Source organism: Toxorhynchites rutilus, chromosome 2, assembly GCF_029784135.1.
Source record: "Toxorhynchites rutilus septentrionalis strain SRP chromosome 2, ASM2978413v1, whole genome shotgun sequence".
Lineage (NCBI taxonomy): Eukaryota > Metazoa > Arthropoda > Insecta > Diptera > Culicidae > Toxorhynchites > Toxorhynchites rutilus.
This window is the reverse complement of record NC_073745.1, coordinates 80,465,200-80,479,029: the sequence shown is the minus strand read 5'-3', so window position 1 is coordinate 80,479,029 and position 13,830 is coordinate 80,465,200. Positions and strand designations below refer to the sequence as shown.

General features: G+C 37.6%; 1 protein-coding gene across 4 annotated transcripts; it reads right to left on the bottom strand.

Annotated features, from left to right (window-relative positions):
* Positions 1–734: 734 nt before the first annotated feature.
* LOC129769319 (SHC-transforming protein 4) lies at positions 735–12,276 on the bottom strand. 4 transcript variants are annotated; one of them, XR_008741859.1, is made up of 9 exons: positions 11,606–12,250; positions 10,451–10,837; positions 3,161–3,231; positions 2,867–3,098; positions 2,513–2,800; positions 2,303–2,450; positions 2,023–2,237; positions 1,642–1,956; positions 735–1,577 (listed from the first exon to the last, which is right to left on the bottom strand). XR_008741859.1 is itself a non-coding variant. In XM_055771492.1 (8 exons), the coding sequence occupies exons 2-8, from the start codon at positions 10,565–10,567 to the stop codon at positions 1,780–1,782; spliced, it is 1,248 nt and encodes a 415-aa protein (XP_055627467.1). In that variant the 5' UTR covers positions 10,568–10,837; positions 12,198–12,276; the 3' UTR covers positions 735–1,779. The 4 variants fall into 4 exon arrangements, 3 of the variants coding, with proteins under 3 accessions (XP_055627467.1, XP_055627466.1, XP_055627465.1); XM_055771492.1 differs by having other exon boundaries at positions 735–1,956; positions 12,198–12,276; XM_055771491.1 differs by having other exon boundaries at positions 735–1,956; positions 11,592–12,250.
* Between the last annotated feature and the right edge of the window lie 1,554 nt (positions 12,277–13,830).

Genomic DNA, 13,830 nt, shown 5'->3' with positions numbered 1-13,830 from the left:
ACTAATGTATGCTAGTAGAAGTAAGCAATTTTTAGTTAGGAAATTCGGTTGAAAGAAATTCAAAGAGTATGATAAAATTTACTTATGAAAGTTATGTGTATCGTAAAAGAAATACTTACTTTCTGCCATTCTGAACCTAGATGAATTGGTGGTCTCAGTGCATTAAGCTCCTCTCTGAATTCCTCCAACTTTTCCTACACCGGGATTATATAAGAACTGCCTCCACAAAAACCTCGAGCAATTTCTACATTCGCTTCCATTGTTTCAAGGAGCCGTTCAAACTGGTGGTGATTTGGTTTTTTTTCTTCCGCCACTGATTTTCAGCCACTGAAATATGCGCTGGAGCAAAATTCTTATCGCCTCGATTTCTATAATAGGGCCCATAATTTTCATAGCAGATGTCTCAAAAAAGATTTGGCATCCTTTCTATAGTGCTTTGTGAAACATTTCAAACTCGTTTCGAAATATTTCAACAAGACCACAGACATTCGAGCAGAGTAACGAATCGAGCTGTTTTCCTCGATTTCTATAATTCCAGATTTTACTCGGTGTGATAGTGATAGTGATTGTATCGAATCCTCGATTCGATTTTTATAATAGGGCTCTCTGATTACATAACAAATCTACTAAAAGCAAACTGCCAATAGATCAAGGTTTCGCGTAGTAATGAGCCATTTACTACACACATCCACTGAATTTCGGTACGTTGTACAAAGTAAACATAAAACCAGCAATGAGTTTTACCTATTTATTCAAGTATTTGTGTTCTCCTGTTGCTTTTTTCATGTAGTAACTTGATAAATGTTGCATTTCTTGTAGTTTTCAACTTTTTAGTGGTAATGTTTTGCTTGTCAAATAATACGGTAATAATTACTAGCGTTATCACTGGTTGTATTTCGAGTGAAAACTGTATATTATTATTATTCAGTGATCAGTTAACAGTACATAAGATGCATCATACTGGTAACAGTTTTAGTAAACAATCGAATCACTCAGTCAGATGCTTGCTCCAAGGGGGACTATGTGGGAATGACGTAATTTATATATACCAGCTTGTAATTCGTGGTGATTGAGATTATTGTTAGCTTGGATCTACATATATCGGTTTGTTTTGTTTTAAGTTGAATGATAAAGTTTATTCATAAAATTTGTTGCATGTTATGTTTTGTCACTGTTGTAAGTAAAGGAGAGTAGTAAAAAATGACGATCAGAAAATAAACATCTTTTCTTCTTTGTTTTCATATTTCTTTACAACCAACAGCATTTGAATTGATAACAATATATAACTTCTACTTTTCTGTGGTTTGCCTCCGTTAATGGTAAATGTTTGTTCGTCATAGAAGAAATCTACTAACTTCTAATAATTTCATCAATTTGTTGATTTCATACACCTGCTTGTGGTAGAATATGTGTTATTCTTATATAAACTTGTTAATCTCTTGGTATTCCTTTCGAAATGTTATTCGTTCGTTCAATGTACAACATGCATCCGTCAGATTAGAGTGGAATATATGATTTAGATGTTTCCTGCCCCGTTCACACGCCACTTGATACCTTCTCACGGTTTTAGTTTGTGTCTAAAGGTTTATGTATATTATAAATTTATAAAGTTTCTCTCTACAGTTCTTTGTTTGTGCTTACTTTTTACATAATACATACAAGTTATTTTTTCCCTTGTTTGAAACCGCCACTACTGCTAGCACCGCAGCCATGCTGTTGTCTTTGCACGTTTCGTTCCGGAGAATGGCCACCGTGTGAGCAGCACTGGCACTCGCACCCTCAGTTGAGTCCCAAGTGCTGCTGTTGCTGTTTTGCCTTCGAGAGGAGATCCGTAGTTCGAAGAATGGGATGCCGCAGAAGGAGTGCACTCTCGGCAGAGATTATCGGCAACGCGTTCGTCCAGTGGTAATTGATCAAGTGACTGATACTCTCAAAAATCCTATCTTTGGTTCGCACCTTACAGAAAAAAGTCGTAGTATTTTGTTGATTGTCACGGATAAAATTCATAAAGAGCAAACTTACTATCCCTTCCGGATCGATGAGCAGTAGATGTTTGGGCGAATTGTTTTGCATTCCTGTCAAAACGTACTGGCCGGGCGTTCCTGCCGATTCCCGCACCAGAAAGTCGCCATCATTTTTCAGCAAGTGTTCGCTCTGCGCCCTGCTAATATTGCCGTGATACCATGATTCGGTAAGCAGCTGAGATTTCTGGATTTCGGATGAGATTGTAAATGGTTCTGTATTCCAACGAGAGCAGAGAGTTAGGTACCAAAACTGTGAGCATGAATTTATGAAAACCTACGCATATCAAACACATCCTTCACAATGGAACTGGAAGATATCGACTTATTGCTGTGCGAGTTGGTATTAGAATGTTTATCGTTTACGTAGTCGTGATTGGGAAGTGGTGTGTTCAGATCTATCAAATTGCTGGATATCCTTTCCCTTGTCTTAAATAAAAAAATGCGCGTTGAGTATTGCCTAAACAGCTGGAAACCACAGAAATGCTCACCCTGACACTAGAGGAACTGTGTGACTGCGAGGAATGGTCATTTTCCGTGAGCAAATCGGGCGGCATTTTGTCCGGCAGATCATTGTAGTACTCCTTATCGGTCTTGATAAACTCACGGAATTTGTTTTGAGTTTCCGGCTTGTTGAAGAATTCTTTGTAACGCAACTCGAAAGCCTGCCCGATTGTTGCTATCAGATCTTGGGCAACTCCGCCGCCACATTCCAACACATAACACGCCCGCCATTCCTCCATATCTTTGGCAACGTATGCCACAAAATCTAGCGTGTCCTGCGGATTTCAGAGAAAATAGAACATAAATCTAGAGAAAGGGAACGGGGAAACGAAACGCCATACCGTGTCACCCCCGGAAGCGAATGATATCTTAGGCATATCGTGCTGGGCGATCACATCCTCCGTTTCTACACTCACTAGCGACAGGTACTTGCTGGACACGGTCAGGATGACGTTGGTTCCCGCATGTTCCATATCTGGGGAATCCGATATACACTGCAATACTCGTTTATCCACGCGCCGCTTGTTGGAGGATTTGAGACTGGCTGCCTCGCATACCCGATTGATGCACTCTCTGTGAATGAATGTAACATTGTATCGTTCATGGGAAGGAATGGTTCAGAAGAGCACACTTACTTTGCTACCTGTGATCGTGTGGCGAAATCTAACATTTTCATTGATGCCTTTATCTCCAGACAGCCGATGTACTGAAATTACACGAATAATAAGGAAGAAAGAAAACTTAACTTTGAGACTGTTTCAGTTATGATATTCACTGTTCTTTATTCGAAACAAAGAAACATTACTACTATAACAAACTGTTCGTAACTTTTAGATAATATTTCTGGCTTTGAATTACTACATCAGAAGAGCTTGAGCGCGATTTAAGATGATCAGTTAAATCATGGAGAATGTCATACGTCCGTCAAGACATTCCAGGTGTGTTGTTCGGTATGGAATCTCATCTTAGTACTCATAATAAAAACAGCACAGTTAATTCAGGAAACGTCAAGGTCGAATTCTTAACTTTGGTTTTGAGTTCTATCCGTTCAAAAAAATGTTAACCCAAGAGTTGAATGGACATGACTATGAATTCAGGCACAAGAAGTTTTGTTCAGACTATTCCTCCATACGTGTTTTTGATGAGTGATGAGACTGTACACAAGCAGAATTTCCAGTATTGGGCGACTTTATATCCAAGGTAACATTTTCTAAACGATCTTTACGCTCTCCTAACATTAGCTTTCGTCTCGACATTATTTTTTGCATAACCTGACTGTTTTTAATTAGTGGGATTGTAATAATATTTATAATAGCTGATGAATGAAAGCATCCCAAATCATCACCGTTTCGTCACCGAAGTTCCTATGTTCTTTGATGGGTTGCTCACGTAATTTATCGTGCCAGGATATACTGGAACCGTCTGGGCCATCCAGGTTAAGCTTGTTCTCGTATCTGAAAAACGATTGGCCCACTGTTCGTCCCGAAACTGCTAATTTTTGGCGAATGCTACACAGGCTTCCTTATGAGATATTCCAAACTTTGATATGGGGGTGTTTTTTATGTATAAAATATTGGGGTCCGCCGCCAAAAACCCGTCGGATTCATCGAGAGGTTATTCTGAAATCAAGGTCAGCCTTGATTTCTACCGAAGGAAACTTTTTATCCAATTTATCCAATTTTTATCAATCGCTTCAGAGTTCTGATTACACTTGGTGTAAGGACAGAAGAACGACCACTACGCTATTTCGTGGCACATTTAATTTATCTTCCCACTGTTCAAAAACTGCCACTCATACTAAAACACCTCCCACTAAGCGAAGACGATTGGATGCACTGCATGGCGCACGAGGAGTCAGTACTGTTCCTCGCTTAAACTCCACCAATGAGCTATTTTTCCGGTTTCACCTGTAACCCTCTATTATAATCTAATTATACAGCCATTCCATGTCAAAACGATACAGTAGTTCTCAGAGTTTCGTGAAAAGTGGTAGATTTGTTCGTTCTCGCAAAATATTAGACCCTTTTTTTATTTTTTCATTCGGGTGCCTATTTCCATTTTAAGGTGGTCCGAAAAATCAATTTTTCGACTTTTTCCCAAAAAATGACTTTTTGATAACATATCAAATTAAAGATAGTTAGTTGGTATTTAAAAAAAAAAAATAATACACTTACCAAAAAGTTTCATTTTGTTCTCGTAATTATTGAGCTATCAAGGAACGTATCCGTCAGCGGTTTGCTTTCATGGGTTCAAAACTAAAATAAGTCTTTATTTAAATGTAAAGATTGTTACTAAGATGGTCGAAAATCAGTAGTCTCTGAGAATCAAACGTGAAGCATATCTGATGAAACTTTTTTGCATACGTTCCAGACGAGCGGTTCGGACAGCGTGGTATGGGGCCTAAACGGTAATATCGTATTCCAATATACTACGTACGAGAGACACATACAACTCACACATATCATACTAGAAGGGATAGACTTATGCGTGTTTTCTTATTAGAATTATTATTGAAATAGTAATTCACTAGAAATTTATTAAATTCGAAGCGCCCAAAACTACGGTCGAATGGCTACCGATTTTCGTTTTTATTTATATTTTGACATGCGAAAACTCCACTGAAATTCAGGAATTCTTCAAACATAAGGTGACTCTGACGGCTGCAACTCTTTCCACTTCGGTCGATCCCATCGGATATTCAAAGGTGATTGGTGAATAAAGCGAAAATTTTATCGTATAACGCGTCGCTTCGTTTACATGGTTGTAATAAACGCAGAACTTTTTCAAGAGTAAAATGAACGAAGCGCATGAAATGAATTCAATATACAGTATTAAAACTAGGCATTAAAATTGTGGATTGATCCTAATTTAAATTCTCGAGATATCGTTCAAAACGAAACGAGCTAGAATGTTATGCTTCAAACGAGTTCTATTAGATTAGATACTAAGAGAGATAGAGGTGATAAGCAAAATAACGATGAATAACCAATAGCAATTGGTAAGTATAAAATCACCAAACTCGGAGAACTCAACTAGAATCTTGCAATATGTAATTGTCGAGTGTGTTTTTTTTATCACTTCGATAAGGTATACGCTTGTGTTTTCACAAAATCAGTATATTTTCAGTCAAAATGAGCAATATGCTGCTGAAGGAATTGAATTGCCAGGATTGATCATTCAGGCAGTTTAGTTCTAGAGGAGTCAAGAGTCACGACGGAGAAATTCAGAGGCGATGCGTGACCAAGTGAACTACCTGTTCAATTTCATTTACAACATTAAAACAACAGTATTGTGATGACAGATTTTAACATTTTTATGTCTCAACAGTTATCTAAACAGTAAAACCAGTTTTTTTGTGCGGTTTTTATGCGATTTTTGTGGTGCGACTTTTTTTGTGCGGTATTTGAAAAAAATGAAATCACCGGTCATTTTTTTCTATCTTTGATATGTAATTTATCGCGCTACATAGTGACTGTGTCAGCTAATTTTCATTCTCGTGTTTTGTTTTGTTTGTTTTAAGGTGTCAGTAGGAGCTTATTGACAGGAGCAAAGAGTTGATTTTATGATCTGCGCAAGTGAGTAGGCCGCTTATGAAAGTGAAAAAAGGAAATCGAATGTTGATCACGAATGGAATCATTAGGATTTGGGTTATTTTCTTGAGGAACCTTTTTTATGCGGTCCCTATCCACTACATAACAAAAAGTTTTTTTCAAATTGTTTAGCGAACACGATTTTTTTGTGCGGTCCCTTCCACCCGTACAAAGACAGGTTTGCCAAAAGAATCCTACGGTCAACTATGATCGCAAACTTATCAATGATTTCCTCATAAAACAAAGGCATCTGCATTATCTCATAAAGAAATATTTTTCCACAGTCATCATCATAATTCCGAATAACCGTTTCTGGTATCTCGACCGCAAATCATTCTTGATCCGTCAGATAACAAAAAGAGTTCTTTCAACGGATGCCGTTGTATTAGGCAATGTCAGTATTATTCTGGCCAGCCGTTTCGGAGAAGGGTTGATGCAGGTTTTGTCCAACGATAATCGAAATAATGACTATAATTAAAATAAAAAGAACCGTCAGCTTATTACAAAGCTTCGCTTAATCGAACTTCGAGTGGTATGAAAAAGCATTTCTAAATTCCCAGTAGGTCATGCGACATGGAAGTCGGCAATTGATGACGTTACTGTCATTCATAGTTTCGCCAGATACATCAATTGCATGTTAGAGCATACTATCGAAATGACGATCTGCTTTGAGCTCCTCTATAGAAGCAAGGCACGTTACGCACAAATTCTACTACGTCTAATTCCTTTTTTAACTAAGTTTGATAAAGAACATCCGTATGACAGTGAATATATCCAATGAATGACCGTTGTTTCACCGATTTTTGCACAGCAAATTTACCTCCGGACATTCCAGTAGCGCCATCATAGCCCTGGGCCACAATTTTGTCAGCATTAAGACCAAAGTACGCAGCTATTTCATTCACAAGACCGACCAATGCAGCGTATGTTTTGCAACGTAAGCAGACAAACGTGTACTATACGTACCGGGTACCGCTCGGGGTGTTTGGTGCTGTATACTCTCGCGGCTCGTGCCCTCTCTCAAATACCGAAAACGTCACGAAAACGTCAAAGGCGGCGCATTAGTAGTAGTGCTCGTTTCATACGTAGTTGGCTGTGTTTGCCCTATGTTTGGATGACGGCGGGTTCAGATGAATGGTTTGAACCCAGTAGTCATTATTGCTTATTTCGTAGCGTTAAGGCTGTGTTGCGCGCGGATTGGGATGAAGTCAAATGTAACTATCAGATTGTATTCTTCACGGTGAATTTGAGTTAGGATTGGGCGATCTTTAGAAAAAGATCGATCTTGATGGATCGATTTTCTAAACGGCGCAGGGATCGAACGAAGAAAAACTCTAAGATCGAAAAAATCGAAGGAAAAAGATCGATGTTTACGATTTTTTAGGGTATAATGAATCGATCCAAAAAATCGGAAATCGAAATGGAAAAGATCGATCTTCTGAAAATCGATCCAAGATCGCCCAATCCTAGTTTGAGTTCCACCAAAATAGAAAATAAAATAAGGATATTCGGGATAATTTGGAAATCACAAAAAAAATTACATTTAATAATTCCTCATCCATCCACAAATGTGAAATAATATACATTTTATTCTAAGATTGTCTACCTATCCTATGAACAGTTTGAACAGGCGGACGAGACGCCTCTGGAGAAACTGATGGGCTTGGTCAAAGGAATAAGGAATATGAAAGTCCGAAGTTTTAATAGAATTTTTAAGGTGTTTGGTGCTGCCATACAAATGAAACACAAATCTCTTCGTGACTCGAAAACTAATCAAGCAAATTGATTTATCATGGGGAAGTTCTAGGGAGCAAGAAATGTTTCTACATATTCTACAACTACATCGCGATAAGCATTGTTAGCCTATTTGATGTTTACGCTAACAAAATTGATCTTTGTTCGGAAGTGGCAATGAGTTTTCAGGTGATAAAACACACCCATACATCATCTATCTATGTAAATTTAAATGGATCGTCGAATGTGTTGATAAGCGCAGAACTCGAGGAAGGAATCGTCCGATTCGAGCTGTATTAATTTTATAGATATTTTCTGTATCAAACATGTATTACATGTAACGGAGAAACATGTTCTTCGCGAGCGATCGAAGAATCTTCAACGAGGATTGTGTCTGAAAATAATTTTATATTATAATGACAAGTTTTGGTTGAAGTACTAGGAATTTTACAGTAAAAGAAAATTGTAAAGGGTCACAGGGTAATCAATCAATGGAGAGTTCTGCGATTCACCCCTTGAATGTTCGCTTACTAAGAAAACATGAATGTTAGAACATATAGCCATTCCATGTCAAACCGATAAAGTGCTTCTCAGATTTTCGTGAAAAGTGACTTTATCGCAAAACATTAGACCCGTATTTTTATATAAGGTGCACATTTTCATTCTAGGGTGGTTCAATAAATCAACTTTTCCCCATTTTTTCCAAAAATGATTTTTTTTTCAAAAATTCATACCGTTTGAACTACTGAACCGATTCAGATGTTCGACATATCAAATTAAAGACAATTAGAAACAATAAGTTTTTTTATTGGAAAATATTATACTTATATATTGATTGTATTTGTTTTCTATAGTTTACATGTTCTCGGGACCAAATGTGTTTTATTTTTTTTTATATTTTTTCTTGAAAGCTGAGGATTTTTTACAAACCATATAAAAAAATCAGAGAGGCGTTATTTTTTGTTCTTGAGTTAAAATTTTCCAAAATTAGCCAATGGTCCGTAAAATCATGTTTGACAACGATGATCAGATGGTCGACATATCGAATTGATGCCAATGAGCTAGTCTTGTTTAAAAAAGTATTAAACTTGGAAAAAAGTCGGATTTCGTTTCCGTAATTACTGATTGTAAATGTCTTCCATAGCTTACGTGGTTTCGGGACCAAGGGCACCGAGAACGCCGAGGAAATTTGATGTCACAACATTGTTAGAGAGAGGCAGAAAAGAGGATGCTGTCAGTTTCCCCTTTTTTCTGCTCAGATGCCATAAAGGCAAATTCAATACACACACACACATAGTTAAGTTTTATAATACACATAGGATTAAAAGCTGATAAAAGGAACTAAAGCTTATAGAAATGTATTAGAGGCGAATGAACTACAAGTTTAAAGCCTCTCAAAAACGAAGAATGAAATGGAATAGAAATAGGGCAGAATAGTTTTTGTAGTTGATGAATCCCGACCTATAGAATACATTGAATTGAGAATTGTTCGCGCAATTGTGTTTTAGTAAAGTTTTTGAATGTGAATCCAACCACTTTTCGAGCCATTCCCAACATCCACTTTGCATGGAAATCTAAGAACCACTGTATCGGTTTGGCATGGAAATGGCTGCACATCAAAAATTAATTTTGGGCGGAACAATATTCGCCCGGTCAGCTAGTGCAAAATAAAATCCTAAAAATGATTCTGAATCTGTCTCCCTGAACGACAGAGGCGCGTGAGAGGGCTTGTCTGTATACCCTAGAAATGATCTTTGACAATTACAGGGCGGACTTCAGCTCGATCGGTCATGATTTAGGGGTGCCTCAAAGAACGGTTGTTTTTTTGTGGGTTGTGGGCATTGTTGATCTGATCATTCAGCGCGAGCGCCCTAATAATCTCCAATGCGTGTTCGGGATAATTTACGGACAAATTAAATTATTTGGATTAAGAAAAATATTTTCAATTCTCTGTGTGTCACAGATTTTGCCCATAGCGAAATCTATGAAAAACTATCTTAAAAGAAAAATAATTTCTCACCCAAGGTATATGATTAACATACTTTTAAAAACTCATTTAAAATCGTTAGAAAACAAATTCAGAATTTATACTTAGAAGAAATATCAATGCGAATGAAAAACTAAAACACTGGAACAATTTATTCTAAAGTCAAACTCAATAAATATATTTAGCACCCAACCATCTCATCCTATATTATAATAAAACGCCATACGTTCTGGTGGATTATGATTCACGGACAAGACACACGGACCGGAATCGCGAAAACTACATAATGACGTAGAGAACGGCTTTCAGTGCGTTTATCATTCTTCAACAGCTAAATAAAGTCAGACAGTCAGTCAATCAGTCGGTTGACCTTTACGAGGAATGAAGAATGACTCATATATATATCCACATGTGCGATGCTAAATCGCACTCTCTCAAGGAGTGCGCCGCTCGACAACTCGTTATAATCGAAAGCATCATGAAGCGGTAGCTTCAGAAGAAACAAGACGCGTTCCCGCTGAAATGCTAGCTAATAGGTCAAACCGTTCCTCACACAATAGCACTTTGTGCAACCGGGGAGCGCAATAATCCGCTTAACATAAACAATTGCTTACCCGCACATCGAACGTGACACCTTCGTTCATGATGACATGGTCCGGATGGAGCCAGTCCGGTGTCGGTTTCCCGCTGAAACTCTTATCCAGTCCGGAAGCTTCGCCGTTTCGTGGCATTGTTTTGCTTGGGAGAGTGGTGTTTCCGAAATACTGCACGTTTTTTTCGGTTCTTGCACAGTTTGCCTACTTAGCATGCGAAAACCCGCAATGTAATGGTTTTCTGGACGCGCGACCTTATAATTGCATGCATTTGTTTGTTGCTGATACTACACAATTGATTTTTTTTATCAATCACTTCATTGAAAGCACTGAGTTATTTCACAGTTTCTCCATCATTCATGCTTATTTTATAACACAAATCTTTCATTGCATGCACACATACACTACCTGTAATAATGAAACCCTGTTTTAATAGCTGGTAAATAGAACATCAGAGATGCAGCGGTGCTTCAATTTCCCGCTGTCATTCCGGAACCTGGCATCCGGTGCCGCGTGAAGAAACCTCGTGATGCATGACAGAGATGATGAAAATTAAAACTGAACCGCTATTCCTGTTTTCTTTATTTGTCCATTGTAAAACCATGAAACATTTGAGAAAAAAAATATGTTTGATTCATGGAGACAACGAACAGGTAGCTGTCCGGAGCAATACATGAAAAATGAAGACTTCGTGCGATCAACACGTAACTAACTTCTGTACATATGATAAAATCATTGCCTAACGTTACAACATAAGTTTAACTCGATTTGCAATGATTCGTGCTATCGCATGAAGCATGCAACAATGGTGCTTCCATTTACAGCTGCTTGAAGAATTTGGAAATGAAATAGATAAACTTGATGAACAAACTCTAAATTTATCAATAATATGTATTTTGTATTTATCTGTTATGTGTCGAAACCAATATTTCTATAAATTTATATATATTTTATTTCGGTTCCGATCATACTTTTACTTCAAATCCAGTTAACAGGAATATGCAGATAATTTATGCAAAGTATATTCTGAAACATATACAAAACACGAAATATGTATCGGGCAGTCAGCATCTCATGTTCTAATGACAACAGCGAAGGACGAATGACCTTACAATCAAAATACAATAAAAGCAGACACTCCTTTCTAGATCTGAAACTGAACCTTATATTTTTTACCTCCAGGAGCACTTAAATTACACGCAGATATCACTTTTTCGTATTTAGAATTTTTGTTCTCGTTTCACCAGGAAACTACGTCTCCTCCCCTATACCATTCCCGACTAAGTCGTTCTTCGTACGCACCGGTTTTCACTGTATCACTAGTAAGCAAGTATCCAGAAATATAGATTTTATTCCCTGAAACAGGAAGGACCTCATCCTTTGCTCTCCCGTTCACTGGATTACGTATCGCGAAGTGGAAAACCACCAATGCGGAAAAATAGCAACAAGAAGAGAGGTGACGACGTTCCAGAGTGCCGTAAATGTTGCTAGTTAATACAAGACGGGGGAGAAATGCCGATGAAGAAAAAATATATATGTATATCCGAAAGGCTCTGCCCCTTTTAATGCGTTTTTCACATCTTATTCCGAAATCACTCGGATCCACTAGCAATTTTCGACCGACTGCAACTGTGAGCCTTGCTCAGCACTATTCTGAAAGATCACTATGTAGTTTGGTTCATTTTGAAATGGATTGCGACGGGCCAATCTATTACACTTCACGATTTTATGTTAGAACTTCTTGTGCGGAGGAATGTTGAAAACAAACCCTTGGAAAACTTTTCTTCCTCGGTTGACTTGTTTGCAGTGTGTATGCGCTTGTTGAATTTGACATTTCTGCCTGTCGTCACAGAGTTGCCAGCTAACTTTGCCAAATAGTTTCAATCACAACTCCAGCCATAATGTATGTATAATTTCGGAAAGAAGCGAAAATGTCCACATACTTTGAAAAAACTTCCAATTTTTTCCACAAAATAAATCGTTTTCACTATTTTTACCATTTTTACTGCCACAAAATAAACTACTTGTACCATATTTGGCATCTCTGCTGATATTTCGATCGTTTTTATAGCATCCATTTTATGGCATTATTCCGCTGTTAAAGAACAAGGGGTGACGCAGCGAATGTCTATCTCAAATTAAGGGGATGTTCTAGTGCAGGGGTTTTCAAATGGTGCTCCGCGAAGTTACGGAAAATGCTCCCGCTTGAAAACCCACATAGAGAAAAACCATTCTTTTATTTCATTTTACTAGGCATTTAATGATTTATCTTGTTTCCTCCGGGCCAGATGTCGTGTAACTGCGACACGTAACCGTGATAAAGTTGTGCCCAGTTGGATAATGTCAATGCAAATAGGATTTGTTTTATTGATAAAAAAAAATGCAGGTTCTCCGTCAAATAATTTTGCTGCAAAAAGTGCTCTGCCATAAAAAAATCTGAAAACCCCTGTTCTAGTGTACAAATCAAATTTAATTCTTCATTTTTCTGAAATTTAGGCATTCAGGAATATGTTCTTGGAAAGATTTTTCGAATCTCTCATTATTTACATTGTTATATCTATTCTTGTGATGCTATGTCTAACCGGGCACGACCTTGACTTGAAACTTCAAACGCTTTTTTCTCGAGACTATTGTTTACATGCTGCGTCCATAACATTTCAAGTTCTACCGAACCGAATTATTTCAAATGTGATATTAAAAACATTTTCATACATCCATCTATCACATGATCAACAAAAGATCTAATTTTTGGAGTGTAACCATTTCAAAATTTCAAATCGTCATAAAAATTTGCTGCAAAACCACAATTTTGTATAAGAAAAAATTGTTGCCTTGTTCGTGACTCATATCGTAGCGGCATCTTTACATAATAAAAATCCATTTAATTTTTGTGTCGGATAACCACATGGGTTGAAACCTAATACGCCAGGGCCCTGTTTCTAGTCATTTTTCATGCAATACACAGATTCCACGCTGGTAGAAGTCAGTTTTTATGAATCCAATTATCGAATTAACTTTTGTTTCCTTTATTAGATCGGAACCACTCTTTGGAAAGAGACAACGCCATGGACCGGAACAAACAGCAATCTCAGGAAATGAGGCGAGTGGTTTAGCGTTGTAATTCTGTTAAATTATCTTGTCCTGTCTATTCTCCAATTCCAATCGTTCACGTATTAATTGTAGTCGGGACCGATCAACATTTTTAAACAGTGACCAAGTTACTCGAATTTTCACACCTTTGAGAGATCATCAGTGGCGATTGGTAAACTTGGATCGCTCATGTAAAGCGACCCATAGACGTTCAATATTATGGCTTCAACATTGCCCTTAGACGATCAATTATATTCCACAAACCAAAATATAATATTGAATATTGCGATGCGAAGCGAAGCGATTAATTG

What these genes read in the sequence shown, in the direction of transcription:
- LOC129769319 (XM_055771492.1), bottom strand. Translation starts at nt 10,567, where the DNA reads ATGCCACGAAACGGCGAAGCTTCCGGACTGGATAAGAGTTTCAGCGGG. An exon ending in GTGTCACGTTCGATGTGCGG is followed by an intron (nt 3,232 to 10,450) that starts GTAAGCAATTGT and finishes GTGTAATTTCAG; the next exon opens with TACATCGGCTGTCTGGAGAT. An exon ending in ACACGATCACAGGTAGCAAA is followed by an intron (nt 3,099 to 3,160) that starts GTAAGTGTGCTC and finishes ATTCATTCACAG; the next exon opens with AGAGTGCATCAATCGGGTAT.